Below are 19,833 nucleotides of genomic sequence, written 5' to 3' on the forward strand. Positions count from 1 at the left end.
TCATAAAAGATTTTGAAAAAAGAAAAGAAAAGAAAGGTTTTCCCTACAATAAATTAAAAAACTCATTGCACATTAAATACGTCAAAAGAATTTTTTTAAAAAAAAGGTCGAGAAAATGAGAATTTATAATAAAATTTTTTTTTTTATAACGGATTAACTCGGATCCAAATCCAAATTGAATATGACCTGGACGGAACCAGGAACGTGTACTCCAGTTCATATGATGCGACGACGCCAATTCTACTCGCTCTAATAACGGAACAAAACTAACTACTCTGCTAACTCTGCATCCCAATATCCTACCCCACTCTGACCCGACCCGTTTAAATCTCTCTCTCTCCCCCGGTCCCTCCCTGTCTCTTTCTTCTCTCTCCTCGATCTCTCTCGCCATAGCAGACTCGAAGGTGAAAGTTAAGGAAGAAACACACAATTCTACGGTTTAATTCACTTTAATTGTCATTATCCAATTTCTGCCATTTTCACCTTAACTGGTTATCATCTCGTGTCAATTTCGCCTGAATTGGTTTGTTTTCTTCATCAAGTTTAATAATGGGTTTCAATTGAGATTTTATTTTCTTTCTGTAGTTCATCTTCATCAAGGTTTGACCTTTTTTGATAAAGGGTTATATTCTTCTCTATAACTTGTTTCAGGTACTAAGATATACAGTATACAGCAAGAATGGATTTAGTTTCCAAGTACCAGGTGATTATTTTATTTAATTTGCCATTTTATCTTATTAGTAGCTTGAGAATTTAATCTTAGCTATTGGTTCATCTGGAAGCTGAGACTTTTCAATTTCCTCCAGTTCTTTTTGTTGGTTTTAATATTCTGTATTCAGATAACGGAATGCATAGCTTGAATCTCGTTTTGCTCTAATTTTCAATTTTCTATTCCCTTAAAAAAAAAAAGAATTCCTTTTTGCTTTAGTGTGTATTAAAATTTTAATTCGCTGAGTATTACTAATTGTGCAGGGGTACGTTGGACGTGTCTTTGGAAATGAGAACTCGGGTTCGAGTGAAGATAGGTAAATTTCTTGTTTCGTGGATTGATTTATGTGTATGTGTACGAGTGTTAGCTTTGTTTGAAAATGACTGGGAATAAGGAGGAGGTAAAAACTTGACTAACTTGTCCACATAAGTGAGAAAGAAGTAGAATGTCAAGGAGTGTAGGAAATATAGCAAATGTAGGCCTTCTAACCAAGGGGTGTGCTATTAGATTCTAGTTGAGATTTTGAGCCGTGAGTTCTTCTTGTGAGTTTGGGACTGTCTTTCTTTCAATGTAGATTCTATATCTTGTTCTTAGTTCATGTATTGTGACAACAGTTATATCGAACGCTTACTTGACCGGATAAGCAATGGTGTACTGGCTGAGGATAGGAGGGCTGCTATGGCTGAACTGCAATCTGCTGTGCCTGAAAGTCAAGCTGCACAGTTGGCTTTTGGGGCAATGGGTAATTGCTTCTCTCTTATGGATGAATTTGGTTTTTTTTCCACAAGTGGGTAACTCACCCTTTGAATTAATGCTTTTCAGGCTTTCCAATACTTTTAAGCGTCTTAAAAGAGGAACGCGATGATCTTGAATTGGTTTGAATCCTTCTGTCTCCCTTTTTTCCTGTCCCTTTTCATATTTTGATTTTGATTATTGAATTTCTATATTTTTTTGTCAAAAATTCTTGAATTTCTATTATAGTTCCTTCATTTTGTGGTCTAAAATCTACATGTAGTGCTGGGAGTTCATTCTGGAAAAGTAAATGATGTTGATATCTAATTTACTGATTGTCCATATGCTAATTTTGCTGAATATATTCGGGTATCTTCCCTTTGTGGGAGGCTTACATCGATCACTTTTGAATGTTTAAGCTTTCTGGTTGCACTTAGCACTGGTTGTTGTTTAGTCTCTAATATATGCCATCCCTGTTGTGGTATTCTCACTGTTCATACTTCTGGGTTGAGTAAAGTGTGTTTTTGCCCAACTATCAGAATAGAGATGAATAATTAGATGAATAAAACCCATTGTGATGATTTACGGTCGAGCACATTTCATGAATATAGAGTGTCTCTGGTTGTTAGATAACAATTTACACTGCTAAGTTGCACAATCTCAACTTTAAAGACGGAACACCTTTTGATCTTTTTCCTCACCATGCACTTGTATTAGATACTAAAATGTTATAATGTTGACTGTTTGAAGGTTCGTGGAGCTCTGGAAACTCTTCTGGGTGCCTTAACTCCAATTGCTCATAGCAGAGGTCCAAAAAATGAGGTTCAACCAGCTCTAATGAATAGCGATTTGCTTTCTAGAGAAGTAGACAGCATATCTCTTCTTTTAAGCTTGTTGGTAAGAAAACCAACTTTTGGACTAATAATCTGCATATGTTTTGGTTTTGGTTTTTCCTTTGCAATTGCTAATTTAGTGTTCTGGCAGTCGGACGAGGATTTCTATGTGCGCTACTTTACAATTCAGCTGTTAACAGCATTTCTAACAAACTCTCCTAGTAGGTAATTTTTCCTGAAATGTTTTATACATGATGTTGCTTAATCATTTCTCTTGTTGCTTTGTAACTTCTACTTTTCTTAGAATTTTAAATCGATTTTTCAGGCTGCAAGAAGCCATTCTCACCATTCCTCGTGGTATTACACGGCTTATGGATATGCTCATGGATCGTGAGGTATGAAACTATAACTAGCATTGAGTGGCTTTTAATCTAATCTCCCTGTTGTTGATGGATCATGAGTTACTTTTGTTTCTTTTTGTAGGTTATAAGAAATGAGGCTTTGTTACTCCTGACTTACTTGACCCGCGAAGCTGAGGTGACATTTGGCTATATTCTTGTCTCAGATTAATTTCGTTTTGCTTTTCTATTTGACCTGATTTCTTGCTGTAATCATATCAGGAAATTCAAAAAATAGTGGTTTTTGAAGGTGCTTTTGAGAAGATTTTTAGCATTGTCAAAGAGGAAGGAGGTTCAGAAGGAGGTGTAGTTGTTCAGGTGGTTTACAATTTAAATCACATGCATTTGTCATTATGGTGCAGTCATCTTTATATGTCTTTCTCCTCTTCCAAAAGACCCAAAATTTCCTTGTTTTCTATCACTTCTTTTTTGGTGGTGTATCAAATTCATTCTGAAGTTTTGCTTTTATAGCATTAACCTGATTAGGGTGTCTTCTTTACTGTTAACTACTGATACTTTTGCTTCTTTGTCAAAGATGGAGACTTGGCTTCCTAGGACATAGTGAATTTTTTTTTGGCTTACTTTTCATTTATGATGCAGAAAGAAGTTCAATTTCATTTGTTTAGATATCAAGTAAAACTAATACCTTGTACATTGTCCATTTTGATATCGTATGAACACCTTCTGGCTAACTTTTCATCTGTGAATGACAAACACAGGGGAATTGTTTTTTTTTTTTGGCTTACTTTTCATTTATGATGCAGAAAGAAGTTCAATTTCATTTGTTTAGATATCAAGTCAAACTAATACCTTGTACATTGTCCATTTTGATATCGTATGAATACCTTCTGGCTAACTTTTCATCTGTGAATGACAAACACGGGGTTATTATGGCCTTCTTAGGTGGTGGTGCATATAGGTTTAGTTCTGGTTATGTGAGGTTTATTGATATCTGTAACTATTTCACAGTCTTTTCATTCTTATTTGTATTTTATATGGATATGATTGTTCCTGGTTTCTCTTTGGTACTCTACAGGACTGTCTTGAGTTGTTGAACAATCTCCTGCGTAATAATGCATCTAATCAGGTTAGTTAAGATATTATTTGTGGTTAAATATGCCTAGCTCTTAATCTGCAACTAATTATTTTTGCCTGATTTAGGTACTGCTTAGAGAAACAATGGGCTTGGACCCTTTAATGTCAATTCTCCGAGGAACCACCTACAAGTTTACTCAACAAAAGGTTCAAAACTCAAGATTACATTATTACAAATGTCTTGCATCTAGTTTGAAATGATTGTCCCTGCTGGGCACGCTGTAGCAATTACTGATTTGCTTGTATAAGCCATCAAAGAAGCCTTTCTTATTTCATTTCTTTGTTCTTGTGAATCATTCAATTGCCAGTAGACAATAAATATACTCAGTGTTCTGGAAACGATTCATTTGCTCATGATTGGAGGTCGAGAAGCAGATCCTGGCAAGGAAAAAAATAGCCTGACTAACAAAACAGTCTTGGTTCAGGTTGGTTTCAATATTTCTCCTTTGTGAAGTTTCTCAAGGCTTTGACCTCAATTTTCTAAGCAATTACAGTTTATGTATATTGTAGAAAAAGGTTTTGGACCATTTGTTGATGTTGGGAGTTGAAAACCAATGGGCCCCTGTACCAGTGCGTTGCATGGTAATGAAACTTTAAATCCCTAGCCTGGTGATTTTTTTTTTTTGATTCATGCTATCCTCTCAGTTTTCCTCTTCACTGGGAGAAGAATACAATGTAGAATTAACTGTTATGCAGGAAATAACAAGGTAATGAGAAATTGAACAACATATATTAGTCTTTTTTATTGACCATGAGGGCCATGGCTGTTCTTCAGAATATATCTAGTGACAATAATGAAAATTTGGAGACCTGTAATGCGCTTATCGATTTCACTTTCATACTATTCAGGCACTGCAATGCATTGGAGACCTGATTGCCGGTCATCCTCAAAATCGTGACTCTCTTGCAAGTAAAGTTCTTGGTGAGGAACCACATGTGGAGCCAGCTCTGAATTCTATACTCAGGATTATCTTACGCACTTCTAGTGTCCAAGAGTTTGTATCTGCAGACTATGTTTTTAAGAGCTTTTGTGAGGTTTGAATTATCAGCTTTATCTTTATGATGGTTTCCTATAATTTTTGCATCTCAAAATGCATTGTCAGTTACCAATGGCTTCAATTTCTAAGTTATCATATCTTCTCTCTGTTTGAGGTTTTATGATGCTTCTGTTCCCCCCCCCCCTTTCCCTTGTACATGTCTTCAATAACACTTAAAAAGTTTGATTTAATTATTGGAAGCAGAAAAATCCTGATGGTCAGACAATGTTGGCATCAACGCTAATACCACAGCCGCAACTGATGACTCATGCGCCCTTTGAAGACGATGTTCACATGTCATTTGGAAGGTAGTTCTATTTTCCTCTTGTTCCATTCTTGAGCTTTTTTTGGTTAACACTTAAGCTTGTGCTGGCAATGGTTATTTTGAAAACAAAGCATTTGGAAATATTTTCCTGTCTACCTCATGTTCTTTCTTAAACATTAATCCCTTGCAACCCCCCCCCCCCCCCCCCGATGAAAAAAAAGAAAAAAAGGAGATGAAGGAAAAGGGTAGTTATAGTGAGGTCACAACGAGGGTAATGAAGAGAGGGAGAGAAAAGTAAATTTCCTTTTAGAATAATAAACTTTTATGAAACCTGTCTTGGCAGCATGCTGTTACATGGTCTTACAATGAGTGAAAGCAATGGTGATCTTGAGGTATGTATGCTGATCGTTATTGTTTTGTCTTAAAGGAAAAGCATGTAGAAGGATTTTCTGAATTTAGGAAGAGGATTTTATCTTCAAAATGAAGTTATGTTGTTGTTGTTATTTTTTTATTTTTTATTTTTTTTGGGTTACACTGGCATGTCCATTAGTTTGCTATGAATTTGAAACTGTAAGCTCATTATTGCAGAGCATTGATAGGTGGGAGAGAGACAGATGAAATTTCTTTTCATGAATCATTCCACTTAATATAAATTTTGTGTTTCTTAATGTCCCTATATGTAGGTTGTCCGTTGGGCTGTAATCTGACTTTGAGAATCCATTTCCATTTGGAAGTTAAAAATAGGGAAATCGTGTGAACTTTTTTACTTTTGCAAATTTAATGTTGAAATCTGACCTTAGATTTTATACAGTTCCTGAATATGATGAATTCTAGTAAATATGTTGTTAACCAGGTTTGGGTTTTGACTTTTATGACAGAGCTATGCCAAGTTTCTAAGTAGAAGACATTATGCTTGTTGCTTTTTATAGTGTACTTTTACTTTGTCAGTTTTTTGTTTTTTTGGGTCTAGATTGACCTGTGTGCTCTACATGACAAGGAACAGTTTGGGGATGATTAAAGAAGCCGATGAAAGAAAAAGATCATTTGTAGAAATGCAGTTCATTGTTTATTTCGTTTCTAGAGGTCCTGACGATGAACACTGTTCCAGTGCCATCTAAACTACTTTTGTTTCTAATTCTAGAGGTCCTGACGATGAAAACTGTTCATAGCCATCTAAACTATTTTTGTCCTCCTCTTGATTTAGTCGTCTCAGTATCTGAATCATATCTTGAATAAGTTTTCATGCCTTTCGTACTTTGGTTCTGTGGTCCTTGTTGCTCAACATGTAAAACCATTTATACTATATTTGAAATGCAGACTTGCTGCAGAGCTGCTAGTGTGCTTTCTCATGTCCTCAAGGATAATATGGAATGCAAAGAAAGGGTATGCAATTGCAACTTTCCATGTGAATTCTTGATGTCCTTACATTTTATTTTTTAGAAACAAATAAAGATTGAGAGTATTGGCTTTGAGTACAGTTGCGGAAGTCGGCCAAGTCTTATGGTTGTTTTTCATACTCTTTGATATATCATTTGGTGCAGGTCCTTAAAATTAAACTTGAAGCTCCAATGCCCTCATTAGGAGGTCCCGAGCCTTTAATGCACCGTATGGTGAAGTACCTTGCTCTTTCCTCTTCTATGAATGGTAACGATGGAAAATCAAGTGGGTCTGGCAATGCCTATGTCCAACCATTTATCTTGAAGCTACTAGTTATTTGGCTTTCTAGTTGTCCAAATGCAGTGCAGTGCTTCCTTGATTCACGCCCTCATCTAACCTATTTGCTTGAGTTGGTTTCAAATCGAGCCATGACTGTCTGTGTTAGGGGATTGGCTGCAGTGCTCTTGGGGGAATGTGTAATATTCAATAAATCTAATGACAGTGGAAGGGATGCTTTGAGCATAGCTGATGCCGTAAGCCAGAAAATTGGGTTAACATCATATTTTCTTAAATTTGACGAAATGCAGAAAAGCCTATTGTTTACATCTGCCAAGCCAACCCTGTCCCGCAAACAGTTAACCAGATCTAGTGCTGCTAGCATGGCAGAGATTGAAGATGTTGATGAAAATGAGGCAATTGATCTGAAAAATGATCATGCTATGCTGGTTTCTACATTGGATTCTCAGTTTGTCAACTTTCTGAAGCATTTGGAGGGTGAAATCAGAGAAAAGACTGTAGAAATCTACAGCCATCCAAAGAGCCAGGTGGCAGTGGTGCCAGCCGAACTAGAACAGAGAAATGGAGAAGCTGATGGTGACTATATTAAACGGCTAAAGACATTTGTTGAGAAACAATGCCTCGAGATACAGGTATATTTTTGTGAATCTCTCCTTTCATTGTATTCTAATTTAAGGCTTCTTGTCCACTAAGTATGAGAACCGCCAATTTCATCAAGATTATGGGAATATAGCTCGATTAAGTGTAGTTGCAGTTTCCATAAGCATCCGATTTCTTGGAAGCAGGATGATATCAGACCTTTGCTTGACATTTAATTTTGAGGCAATGGTAGTCCTTGTATTTGTCTAATCAAACTAGAAAATCAAATGCAACGCAATGTTTGGCTTTTGCAGCCAACTTGGCCATCTTGCGGCGTTATTATGTGAGCACGACCACATGCACCTGTCTGTCTTACATGATTTTATTTTTTGCTACCTCTTGTCGAATAGGACCTTCTAAGTCGAAATGCAACTTTGGCGGAGGATCTTGCAAGGACAGGTGGGAATGGCTCATCGGAGCTTGAGCATAGACCTAGCGCCGGAGCAGAAAGAGTCCATGTTGAGGCACTTAGAAGAGACCTTCATGAGGCTTCTCAACGACTTGAGATGCTCAAGGCAGAGAAAACCAAGATTGAGTCTGAGGCTTCCATGTACCGAAATTTAGCCGGTAAGATGGAAGCCGATCTGAAAAGCTTATCCGATGCATACAACAGCTTGGAGCAGACAAACTTCCATTTGGAGAGGGAAGTAAAAGCTCTAAGTAGTGGTGGAGCTGTCCCCATCCCAGATGTGGAGACACTGAAAGCAGAAGCAAGAGAGGAAGCTCAAAAGGAGAGTGAAGCTGAATTAAACGATTTGTTTGTCTGTCTTGGACAGGAGCAGAGCAAGGTAGAGAGACTTAGTGCAAGATTAATGGAATTGGGTGAGGATGTTGGAAAACTGCTTGAAGACATTGGGGACGATCCAGGACTTCCTGAAGATGAAGAAGATGAAGATTGATCATGGTTTTCGCATTTTCGGTTTTAGGTTGTTTTTTAGTCTCTCCCTCTCTGTCTCTTTCACAGGGATGTCATTTGGACTACTTGTATATCTTTGGTGGAATGTACAGTACGGTGTTTTTTTTTTCCTTCCTTTGATGATGATGGAACTCGGCCTTTTTTTTCCCCTTTGTTAACTCTTTTTTAAATTTTGGGGCATTCCAGAAAATAAAAAAAAAAAGAAAAATTGAAACATGCACATTCTTTTTCACGGCACTAGAATGTTTTTGCCACTAAACTTTCCGAGTTTTTTTATCGTTCTAGCTGAATTTCGAAAATAGGATGAAACTTTGGGCTTCGCTTCTCTATATAAACAGTACTGTTATATCCCCTTTGAGCTTTCAAAATTGATAAATTTTTTCACATTAGCCTCCGGATGATGGCACCCTACACCGGGGTCAATATCCGAGGGAGACTGGACGAAAGTTTGGGTAGAAAAAAAACTGCTGATGTTTCACTTTCAGGAAGATTGGATGATGGAAGTTTGAGTTTGACTAGTGAGGTTGTTGATTTTTCACGTAACTCTGGTGGCGTAGTTTTGCCGTGACTGAAATCAGGCTTTTTTTTTTTTTTGGGGATTAATGATTCCTGGGATTTGAAAGGAAATAAAATCGGCCCAATCAAGACAAGGTGGTGGGACTGACTGTCTTCCATTGCAGACATTCCAGGGTTGCCAGGCTGCAGGTAGTTGTATTCAAGCGATTGTGGCCCATGGGATTCCATCCGGGTCGACTCTTGAGAACTTGCTAAAATTAATTTTCCATTTTTGTATTTGATGCTCCAGTAATTAATTCATTAGACCCGATTGAATTGAGGCACTACACCTCTATTTTGTACTTTTTGAGGTGCAAAACACTAATATTTTTATTACGAAAAGCCCTTTCAATGTGGAGTGTCGGCCGTGGGCTGAAATTAGAGATATTTCAATCGTGGAAACTTGGACGGAAAAGAAAAAAAGATTGTAAGTTCAAAATTTTTCATTTATATATAAAAAAAAATTCTTATTATTTCAATAGTAGTGTAACAACTGGAAAAAGTGTTGATTTCTTTTCCTATATGATTGAAACGAAGAAAATGATTTGACTTCAACTCGTCTCTTTTTTTTTTTATAACCCTTGGAGAAAAGTTAGCTCAGATTTATCACAAAAAGAAAAAGAGAAAGAGGACAAGTAAAGTTGAAATAGAGTAGGAAGGGAAGGACGGTGCCCTTTTTCTCGGGGCAGCTACTTACCACATGCCCGATTTAGAACTATTGGTTTCACTGGATTTTTGAGTCCGTACCAATGTCGGTGCTCTTTTTCATTTTCATTTTCTTTTATCCTTTTGATTTGAAAAATGATCTCATGCCCAAAAGTTTCTACCACACTCCAACATGTGCTGGTGATTCATGATGAAGAGAGAGGAAGACACAATTATTGAATAACCCAATTCACAACAATTGCAATGTATAACTAATTCTGCCAAAAATATATATATATATATATATGTGTGTGTGTGTGTGTGTGTTTCTTTGTCATAATATTGCATTGTTTCAAGCAAAATAAGCTAGGCTAATGGCATCACATCTCTTTGTCTCAGATTTTCTTTTCTCTAAACGATTTTTTTTTTTTAAAAAAAAGGGGTTCTTTTCTATTTAAGAGAAGACTCAAGTTTTATAAGAGGGAAGGGAAATGTAAAGAGTTTGAAAGTCGAATCAATAATTTTACGTTAACATCCTTATCAACGAAACTGGGCAAAATTTTATCTACAATAATGTTAGAAAGTTTGGAAGATGTTTCTTGAACTTTGAAAAAATTAACAGAAGAAGAAGTTGGAGCTAATGGGTTTTGCTTCAACTCTACAATAAATTAGAACCCTCAAATTAAAATAGACTTCTTGTTTTTTTCAAGAATCTAAACTTGTTTGTTGGATCAGTTCTTCCTTCATGTTTTTCCAAGGGGCCAGGCTGTAGATATTACCGGTCCCAGAAAGCTCCAATACAAGGCACTAGAAGTCTAGACCGGCAGAAAACAATTATACAACGAGTAGCATGAGAGACCCATCTCCGCTTGTCGGCTCCACCTCCAATGAGTGATCGCAGCTGCAATAGTTATAAGTTAATAATCCCTGGGTGTAATTGTCGATAATAGCCGGACGGGTACAATGATCGTCAATGAAGTGGACAGAGGAGTAGGGAGTAGAGACCCGTAGTGGTCGATCTAATTTCAACAACTACCTGGGGTCTCTCCTGCTTTTTTAACTGAGACATCGATTTTTGTCCCCAGAGTCGCATTCATCACTACTCTCCTAGTCATTAGTTTTAAGTCGCTTTCTTATTCTCTTGAATTGATTTTTCCTTGCAGGGAATGCAGGATTTAAAAAGCCGGGGAGGGGAAAAGAGATTTGAATTCCGAACTTCTGATTCTTGAAACTCTAATCTTAAATCGCTTTCTTAGCAAGACCTAAACAAATTGATAGTTATCACGGTAGAATAAACTATAGGGACATTAATTAGATGATTATAAGATCTGTGATTCAATTTTCAAAAACTTTCCTTTTCTTTTTTGGTTTTCTTGAAAAGTTTGAAGTCTATTTTTTAAATATTTAAAAAATAGACAGTATAGTTCTTTTCTTTTAGTTTTGTCAAACCAACAACGCCACTATAAAGTAGTTGTACTCCTTGTTCGAAATGATAGCATTTTCAGTGCTCCTCAACCTTTTCTGTAATCTAATAGGAGTAGTTCTTTTTGCATCGCCGGTGGTGGGGGTGGAGAAGTGGGGTGGTGTGGTATCAAATACGCTTTCCCAAGTCATGTCCTCAGAAAGAAAGCTTGCATAAACAAAAATTTGAGATGGCAGTCCGCCTTTCCATAGAAAATAAAAAAGAAAAGAAAGTTATATTAACAAAAAAGGGTAAATCTTATATACACACGTCACGTAACGATGATATATACATCGTTCGGTTGAATATACGACACATACGTAAAAGTTGAGTTTCAAATTCAAATTTGGATTATGTGTCATGCACCTAACAGTGAAATTGTATATGTTGTCAGTGTATAAAAGATTAATCCTCACCAAAATTCATCACAGAATCTACTTAAAACATTCAGAAAAGATTAAAAGGTGATTAAAAAATATGTTAATAAAATATTTCAAAAAAAATTGTATTTCCAAGTCAAACAAAGTGACAGATGGTTTCCCACCTTTCGGGATGGGGTGACAACAATGAGCAATGAGCACCATGTAAGATGGTTGGACGAGATTGCATATTGTTATTTTACTACTGTGATCTGTCGCTCGTTCCGACCTGCCTCAGTCCACACATTTCTTCTACTGTAGGCGAAGGAGAAATCTAGCGAAGATATTTACTGCCCAAGAAATTGATGTTCGCACTTACAAGATACTCCAAGCAACGCAGGTTATCCAAAAGGCAAAAGTTGATTGAAATTGTTGTACCATATAATCTAGGGTCCACGACAGCATAATTTAGAATTTCACATGCAAAAATGTGTTTCCACGGTCCACTGGATGATCTTCTTGGCTAATCTTGAACAAAAATATTACTGCATGCACTTTTAGACATGAAGAATTACCTCTATATTCAGAAATGATTATGAAATTACAGGACAACCACCGGCACCAACCCTTGCCAAGAAAGCCTAAAGCATTCTCAAGAAAGGGCAGGGCGGGCACGCTGAATTCCCCCTCGAAGCAAAGTAATCTTTGCCATTGATTACATGGTCAACCTGCTCTCCTCCATCTCACTATAGTGTTGTTAACACACACAACTATCAAAGCAAAACTAATCAATGCTCTTAACTTTAAGCAGCATGGTTCGCATGGTTTACGGCATAAGCTATGCTACCATGCTCCTTCGTTCACAAGTATGCCTTTTTGACTTTAAAAGGAAAAAAAAACACATGCCACCACCATAGGAAGAACAGAATGAATGAATGAATCTTTCAACAACAACATCAGCAGCGTATAAACCAACTCTAAATAACATTTGATTCTGTTATCAACTCCACGAAACCCCTCAATGTTTGGGGTGACATCAAAAACTACATTGGATGCAATAATCACATCAATGTCGAACGCGTACAGCTACAAACATTTTTACAGTAAATCCTCCATCCCTGCCTCTTCCCCCAACAATCTTCCTAAATTCCTACTATGCCGATGAACTTGGAAAGACCTTCCAACAATAGTGACGGCCTTAACTTAACAAATAAAGATATAAAACTACAAATTGAACTGCAAAAAAGTTGGTACAAGTGGAAATAGGGAGAGAAACAAAACCAAAAATAGCTCATGAATTTCACAGTTACTGTATCTCACTTATCTCCCCTTCTCTACATACACCTACTTCTACAGCCAGGCTTTTCTTCTTGGAGTCCAAGATTCTGCAACAGTTTCTCCTTGGAGACTGCCACAATACAATTCACAAGAGGGGTTAGAGAGAACAAAATGTAGCAGTTGAAGAGAAAAAAAAAAACCAAACTTTCCCACTTTCTGCCATGGTTCAAGTATGAGTTGAATTTCCTGTTACTCATGTAATGAGTGGAATGTTGACATGGACAAATGGGTTAAATGAGCATTCACAGGATTGCCTAAGCCGATCTTCACTACGTCCAAAAAAATTTTTTGAAATACAAAATTCTAATAGATGATTTATCCAGCAGCATACGCATTGGAAGCTAAAATGTTAATTTTCAAGAAGAGTTGCTTACCCTGTTCCATAGTTCTGGATCGGGCTTCTTATAAACCTCTACTTTGTCAAGTTGAGCAGGATCCACCATCTTCCATTTGCAAGCTGGATGAGGAACGCGATGCTTAACGTACTCAGTAATTGTTAAATTTCTGGAAGAATCAATTCTAACCCCAGATAAATAAAACACGAAGGGCTTTTGACATGGGTTCCTCATAACAGGCCTGGTGTTAAAGGCGTAAGCTGTATAATCTGCTCTCCTGTACCAATTCAAGAAAGTCCTTGATGGCATTTCTATCTCTCGAGGAGATAATACACCACGAAATATTTGAATGGCAAATCCCCAGGACACTGACACTGTCCAACTTCTACGGCTGTCATAACAAATGGATTGTTGCATTAAACCAGCTGAGTCAAGCTTCATAGGAACTAGGAGTCTCTGAAGAGCTTGAACTCGAGTCACATTAGGGAAGATCGGCTCCACGACATCAAGATGGTGTAATGTCACAAATGGAGCCACTGGGTGTGCAGCTAATAGACCAAACAAGTTCCCATACACATCGTACTGAATCAGCCACCGCACAAGAAGAAATTTGGTGTTAGAACTGATTGACAACTGGTTTGGTGAGCAGCAAAAATAAATTAAAACCATTCACACTCCATGCCAAACTTTAAGCTGTATTTGAACCACATGGCGCATGGCCTGGGGACTATTGTGCCACCAAATTATTCTTGAAAAAGGAAAAACGCTCTTAGTCTACCCAAAATAGCCAACAACCTCACGCTAAGCACAATTGTCAGATTACACAATGAACACATTAACCTAAACTGTCCCAAAAGAACTTCTGTATTTTACAGTTTAGGTTACAAACCTATCATTTAAAGCGCAGCAATTCTAGCTATGAACCAGCAACATTTATCATAAAATCTTAGTGTAGAAACAGAGTAAAAGTAAACTTTTATTTTGCTAGTGCAACTAATTCTATACAAGCTTCTCCTTTTATGTTTTTCCCCTTTTAGGACTCTGGATGGGGTGGGGAGGAACTGCAACTCTTCGTCTAGACTAATGCTACAAGATTTACTAATCCTACTAGAATAATACAAGTAGCTGGAACTGATTAAACATAATAACACAACTTAAATGCTATAGTTTACTTTAGATATTGTACGACAAAATCCATTCTAGATAGTATTGCTATTTAAGGCTTTAAGCCCTGTGCTAAATAACTGTTGGGCTGTTGCCAAGGTGGAAACCGAAATGTAGGCGTAGATAAAACCGACATTTACTGCACTGCAATTATACTCCATTAATGGCACTTTTCAGCATATGCACTGTCGGCAAGGAGACCGAAAATTGGAAAAAAGACTGACCTGGTGAAAACCGAGTTCTTTGGTGAGTGGTACACCGAGTTCAGCCATACAAGCTTGCATTCTGTCATCAGAACCATACAATCCAGGGTACCTCTGAATACAACTATCTTGCATTTTCTCAAGAGCCTTAGCCAAAGGGTAACTAATAGCAAATCCACCACCCCCATATGCCATCCCATAAGAAAAATAAATATTCTGCAAATGAGACTCGCTCAAACTACCAATATAATAATATTGATTGTGATCATACTTATTCAGAACCCTCACTAAATTCTCGGTAACAAAAACCGTGTCATCATCTCCCATCACAAACCACCTCACATTTTCCATCCCCATCCTCAACGTCTCCGAAACAATCCGCGAGATCCGAATCGCTGACCGGTGGCCCTGCCGGTTAGTATAAGCAAATTTCGAAGTGTCCCCTGAAATTCTTAGCTCCGGAAGAGTATCGCTTTCCTCTTCCCGGGTTTTGACGGGATTATCAAGCCAAACAATGCCCCTCATTTTCTCCCCCTTCCACCAGAGTTTAATGTAGTTTTTTCTCTTATCCCATAACTTAGCAGAAGCAGCAATGCCGAAAACTATGTGGTCTAATCCGGTTTTTTCTTCATTCGGGGGCAATGTTTCGTTTTTGTTATTGAAAGTATTGAAGACTAGAGAGGAAGTGTTGCGCCCAGAGCCGATGGACAAACTACGGTGGTGGGTTGGGAGAAAATCGTCGTCGCAAGAACGAGAGTTGTTGAGAAGCTTCAAAGTATAAACAACATAGGTGGCAGAGACAAAGAGAATCAGCCAAACCATAAACTTTGGTAAAGCTCGATTGTGGGAGCCGGTGACTCCAATGGGCGTCCCGGAGGGACTTCTCATCTGATCCCAGATGAATTTCTCCGGATCCTTCTGGTTTCCTTTCATTGTCTTGCTCAAGAACTCCCAAAAAGACAAACAATTACAACAAAACAACGGCAATATATTAATACTAATAATACACTAGCCAAAAAAATATGCCCCGAAATGAAGAGAAAGAAATATCAACGATAAAATCAGCTGACGGTGATTTTCCTCAGCGTTGGTGGGAAGTTTTAGCAAAGATTGAGGACCCTGTACCGGGTTATTTAAGAGGATGATATTTTGCCATGGTTGTGGGAAGATTTGGGGGGTAGACACATTAGATCTGTGGAAACAAAAGGTGATAACTTATAAAGGACACCGCCGGGAGAAAAAGGAGAAGGCGGTAGAAGGAAGGGGTAGAGGAAAGAGGAGAGAAGAGGGTTGAAGGGGATCCCGAATGGAAGAAGAAAGCATGCAATGGTGCCAGGTTGCAGCAGAGTCTCCCTCCCGGATGGGAGCTGCAGTGCACGGGGGCAGCACCTTATCAAATACTTCGATGAGAGCTGTGAATCGCCAGGGATTCACTGTCCCTGCCCTATACTACTACTACTACTACGATTCCTTTCCCATACCCACCACTTATAATTCCCTCTTCCCTACAATACTAATACTAAGAGAATGTAGGAATACTAATGTATGCTTTGTTTGCCCCGTGTTCCTATACACTAAAAAATCTCGCGCAAGTATATCTATATATTTTTTTAAAATACATATGGCAAACCCATACACTGATTTTAAAATTGTCCGTGGAGATGGGATTGGAACGGTGAAAATCGCACATTTATTACTCGTATAAGACAAGGGAAATGGGCTTGCCTTCTAATGTGTTGTTTTTTGTTTGGCTGGCACAGGCTTATGCCAGACTAAGTCCGTGCAGTAGTGCAAAGTCTGTTCTAAGGATGCACCACATGGATGGTAGACATCGAAGGAAGGTCGACCTGATGACCGAAGGAGGTATCATCCGATCTGAGCTTCTAATGTGTTTAATTCTTCTACGTGGTCGTCTCGTGTAGGATGGTTTCTTTTAAGTCCATCTACGGCAAAGGATATTTGAGGCGTTGTAAACTGCAGTGTAACGCCAGCAAAGCCATGGGATGGGCCTCGAGCAATTTTTCTTTTGGTTAAAAAACAAATATAAAGATTTAGATGAATTGGAGTTCAATCAAAATATTATGGATCAAGGCATGATCTCGAAACACACATGGTACATTTTTATAGAATGTCTATTAACGTAATTTCCATGCCAATAGTGAGACTTAAAAGCATAATCTTCATTAAAGAAATAATCCGTTCTCATCAATTGAATTAACGCATGCTAATTAGGCCTGTGGCGATTGCCCCCACACTTCCCTGGGGTGTAGACTGCAGAGCATTTTTTTTTTCCCTGTGAATGATAGTTTTGCTAACAAAAAAGATTCTAGCGGCATCATACGCGCATTGTATAACTTTGAATGGTTGTTTGCACATTATAATTTTGAAAGGTTTTTTGTGATATTTAAAAAATTCACGAAAGTGTCTAATAATTAGGAATAGAATTGTCTAAAATACGGGAACTATAAAAAGAAAAAAAAAAAGAGATTTGGAAAGAGTAGTCACAATCATATTTTCCTTAACAAAAATATTTTTTTGGATTGTGATTTTCAGCACAAATATATTTAAGTTTTTTTGTAAATATATTTTTAATTATTATTTTATCTCATGTACATCAAATTATTCTAATATACTTTTTAACAAAAATTTTTAAAAATAACAATCCAAACTGATAAGTGAGTCCTCCTTAATTCTGCGAGTATAGACACGAAGGGCTCACCCTACTCAATTGATGGGACAGGATTGATGTTAGTATATCCAGTAAAAGTAGGCCATACATTACATTCTCACTTATCGCCAAAGTTTCTTTTGGACTAGCATATGGATAGATATGTTTTGTAATTCAATAAAACGAAAAACCAACCAAAAAAAAAAAAAGTTAAATAGTGGGATTCATTGGGGAACACTATCGGACTTTTGAGTTAAAAAAAAAAAAAAATTCCTCAATGCTTTTATACAAACATAAAACGACGGTCCAATCCTCCTAATTATGGGTCTTAAAAGAGAAAAAGGGAAACAGCCCGCATGGTGATGTACTGGACTGTGGTGGACCATGGGCGCGGTCGGTAGAGTGTAGACGCCTAACGTGTTGATCCGGTTTAGGATGATAGCTCACTTGAAAGAGAGAGAGAGAGAGAACGAGAGGCTAATAATGACGCGAGACGGATATAATCTTAGTTCTAGTCAGCATTAACGTAGACCTATCAGCATAATTTACGCTAGGCCAAAGTACAAACACCATATTGACACTACTAATTGTTTCTGGCCTCGACGTAGAGAGTTGATTCATGCGTGGGAATAGGAAAGCCCGCATCTTTTCTACGAGTAGGAGTATTTGACTAGTAGTATTTGTCAATGAAAGAACGCGTATTAATTTGTAGCGAACTTGAAGATGATCCTACTCTGTTAACCTTGAACACGTGCACTAAATAATCTTGACATTTAAATGATACTTAATGCTAGGTCAAATTTAATGGAAGCACCTTTTTTGCTTGTATATCTAGATTGGAGGGTTTGCTTATAGTTTTGAATGTTTGGATAAATTTGCGGAGAAAATTTTTTGAGTTATTGTGTATTACTGTAGTATTGTATTTAAAAAATTTATTTTTAAAAAAATGATCAATCCAAACGGAGCCTATACGTTTACATTAATTACAATAAAAATATTGATGAAAGTTGCACCGTTCAATGCACAGCAATCGTTGAATAAGATAGGTTACACTAACGAAGCATATCAAAAAAAGGGTATTTTAAAATAGTTAAAAGTTTATGAATATATTTTTCAATTGAAATGTGAACCATAACTTTGAACGGACGAATAAGAAAAACGGGATGATGACTAGTTTAGGTTAAATGATCATGGTAATATAAGCAAAAAGAAGAAAGGACTCAGCGTCCGAGTAAATTAGCCTCGAAGATCAAAATTCACAGAAACCATCAACTAACCGTTGACCTGGTTTGAAAATGATGGTCTAATGCTGCTTGCTGCATCGCTTGATCGATCTAAGTCATGTCACTTTGGAGTTTGGACTGATTAGGTGATTTGTTAAACCACTAGTATTTCCCGAGCACATTCATGAAAGCAACCGATCGATTATGGATTCAAGGTAAGCCTAGAAATTTGGCGAGGAAACTACGGAGATTTCTAGTTGTGGTCCATAGAAACCAGGGATTGACGTATACTTTGCGGCCTACTGGTTTGTTTCACATTACCTTTATTTTAATGTTACCGTAAAACATACGATGCCAGATGTAGAATACTACCATATAAATTCCTGTTATTAAAAGCCAATAACCTTCTTATATTTTGGTATGATTTTCATGATTTCAGTTTAACATGTTAAGATTGTTGATACACATATTCACAATAGTTATAATAATAGGATATCCTTAAAATAGTTTATCTGCTTACGTGCTAAAATATCCTTAACTGAAAAATGTTCTGCAAATTCTTAAAACTTTTTTTTTTCTAGTCGTTTTTTCAGTGAGTGCGTCTTTTTACTTCTCTAATTTCCTTGGAAATCCATACACCAGAGGTTGATGATTAGCTAACGATTAAACACTTGTATTTTCTCTGAGACTTTAATGACTTTTTGAAAACTAAAAGCATTTTTATATGCATATTTTGCAATGAGAAATTAGTTCAAAACCGCCTTTTAAAATAATACACAACCAATTAGAGTAGTACTGTAGTATTTATTTTTCAAGGAACCTCGTTTCCATCAAACCCAGGCCCAAAATTCGATTCGAACTATAGTACTCCGACAAAAAAGAATAAAAAAGTGCCAATACTTTTTTGTTTAAAGCCCGGATAGGCAATTGGACTGTTCTGGACTGATCCTAGCCCCAAAATAATTCGAATGTACCATCATCACGCAATCGCAACTTATATAGTCTTGTCATTCCTCTTAAGCCCATGCTTTAATCATCTCAAAAAAAAAAAAAAAACTCTCAAATTTCAACAAGAGGGCATCAAGGACAGATCTTTCCCTTTGATTATCAGCAATAGTAGTGTTTATTCTTGTCGTTACCAATACAAAGAGATGGTTGAGCGATTTGAAGTTTGTTATTACACACGAAAAATATGGTTGAAAATGTGGCTAGCTTATTATGTAAATAAGTAAAAAGAAAAAGTTAAATTCTATTTTTTTTTTGGGCACTGAATGCACTTCCTCCTATACATTATAATATTGAGTGTGTTTGGTTTACACGTTATTTACATTTTATTCACACACACACTGATTTACTTGTATCATCAACAATATTTTCGAATTATCTTTTTATCTCACATATATTATATTTAAAAAGTGTTATAGTATTTTTCAAAAAAATTATCCCAAATAATTTCCTATCCAAACACATTGATTATTATTTCTCTTCTATTCTAATCATTATTATCTTGTAGGAGACGTGATGTAAAGATTGATGAGCTCGGATAAAGCTTAAAGCTTGACAAACAAAATTTGAATCACACA

The 19,833-nt window shown here is 37.0% G+C and overlaps 2 protein-coding genes across 4 annotated transcripts; one reads left to right on the forward strand and one right to left on the reverse strand.

The window, feature by feature from the left end:
* Nucleotides 1–208: 208 nt before the first annotated feature.
* LOC113703238 (golgin candidate 6) lies at nt 209–8,448 on the forward strand. Of its 3 annotated transcripts, none has more exons than XM_027224538.2 (20): nt 209–404; nt 652–703; nt 973–1,025; nt 1,324–1,451; nt 1,532–1,584; nt 2,192–2,338; nt 2,426–2,499; nt 2,600–2,669; nt 2,758–2,811; nt 2,895–2,990; nt 3,709–3,759; nt 3,834–3,914; nt 4,079–4,192; nt 4,278–4,349; nt 4,617–4,802; nt 5,009–5,112; nt 5,413–5,461; nt 6,387–6,452; nt 6,611–7,375; nt 7,733–8,448. In XM_027224538.2, the coding sequence occupies exons 2-20, from the start codon at nt 680–682 to the stop codon at nt 8,279–8,281; spliced, it is 2,736 nt and encodes a 911-aa protein (XP_027080339.2). In that variant the 5' UTR covers nt 209–404; nt 652–679; the 3' UTR covers nt 8,282–8,448. The 3 variants fall into 3 exon arrangements, with proteins under 3 accessions (XP_027080339.2, XP_027080340.2, XP_027080341.1); XM_027224539.2 differs by having other exon boundaries at nt 385–523; XM_027224540.2 differs by lacking the exons at nt 209–404; nt 652–703; nt 973–1,025; ... (1 more) ...; nt 1,532–1,584; nt 2,192–2,338 and having other exon boundaries at nt 2,426–2,495.
* Nucleotides 8,449–12,286: 3,838 nt separating this feature from the next.
* LOC113703701 (uncharacterized) lies at nt 12,287–15,922 on the reverse strand. Its single transcript, XM_027225151.2, has 3 exons — nt 14,381–15,922; nt 13,032–13,574; nt 12,287–12,727 (listed from the first exon to the last, which is right to left on the reverse strand). The coding sequence occupies exons 1-3, from the start codon at nt 15,290–15,292 to the stop codon at nt 12,626–12,628; spliced, it is 1,557 nt and encodes a 518-aa protein (XP_027080952.1). The 5' UTR covers nt 15,293–15,922; the 3' UTR covers nt 12,287–12,625.
* Nucleotides 15,923–19,833: the final 3,911 nt, after the last annotated feature.

Source organism: Coffea arabica, chromosome 8e (genome assembly GCF_036785885.1).
Source record: "Coffea arabica cultivar ET-39 chromosome 8e, Coffea Arabica ET-39 HiFi, whole genome shotgun sequence".
Lineage (NCBI taxonomy): Eukaryota > Viridiplantae > Streptophyta > Magnoliopsida > Gentianales > Rubiaceae > Coffea > Coffea arabica.

Coding starts and splice junctions, on each gene's coding strand:
- LOC113703701 (XM_027225151.2), bottom strand. CDS start 15,292: ATGAAAGGAAACCAGAAGGATCCGGAGAAATTCATCTGGGATCAGATG. Junction 13,575..14,380: donor AAGAACTCGGTTTTCACCAG/GTCAGTCTTTTT, acceptor TGGCTGATTCAG/TACGATGTGTATGGGAACTT. Junction 12,728..13,031: donor ATCCAGAACTATGGAACAGG/GTAAGCAACTCT, acceptor GTATTGTGGCAG/TCTCCAAGGAGAAACTGTTG.
- LOC113703238 (XM_027224538.2), top strand. CDS start 680: ATGGATTTAGTTTCCAAGTACCAG. Junction 4,193..4,277: donor ACAAAACAGTCTTGGTTCAG/GTTGGTTTCAAT, acceptor TGTATATTGTAG/AAAAAGGTTTTGGACCATTT. Junction 4,350..4,616: donor CTGTACCAGTGCGTTGCATG/GTAATGAAACTT, acceptor CATACTATTCAG/GCACTGCAATGCATTGGAGA.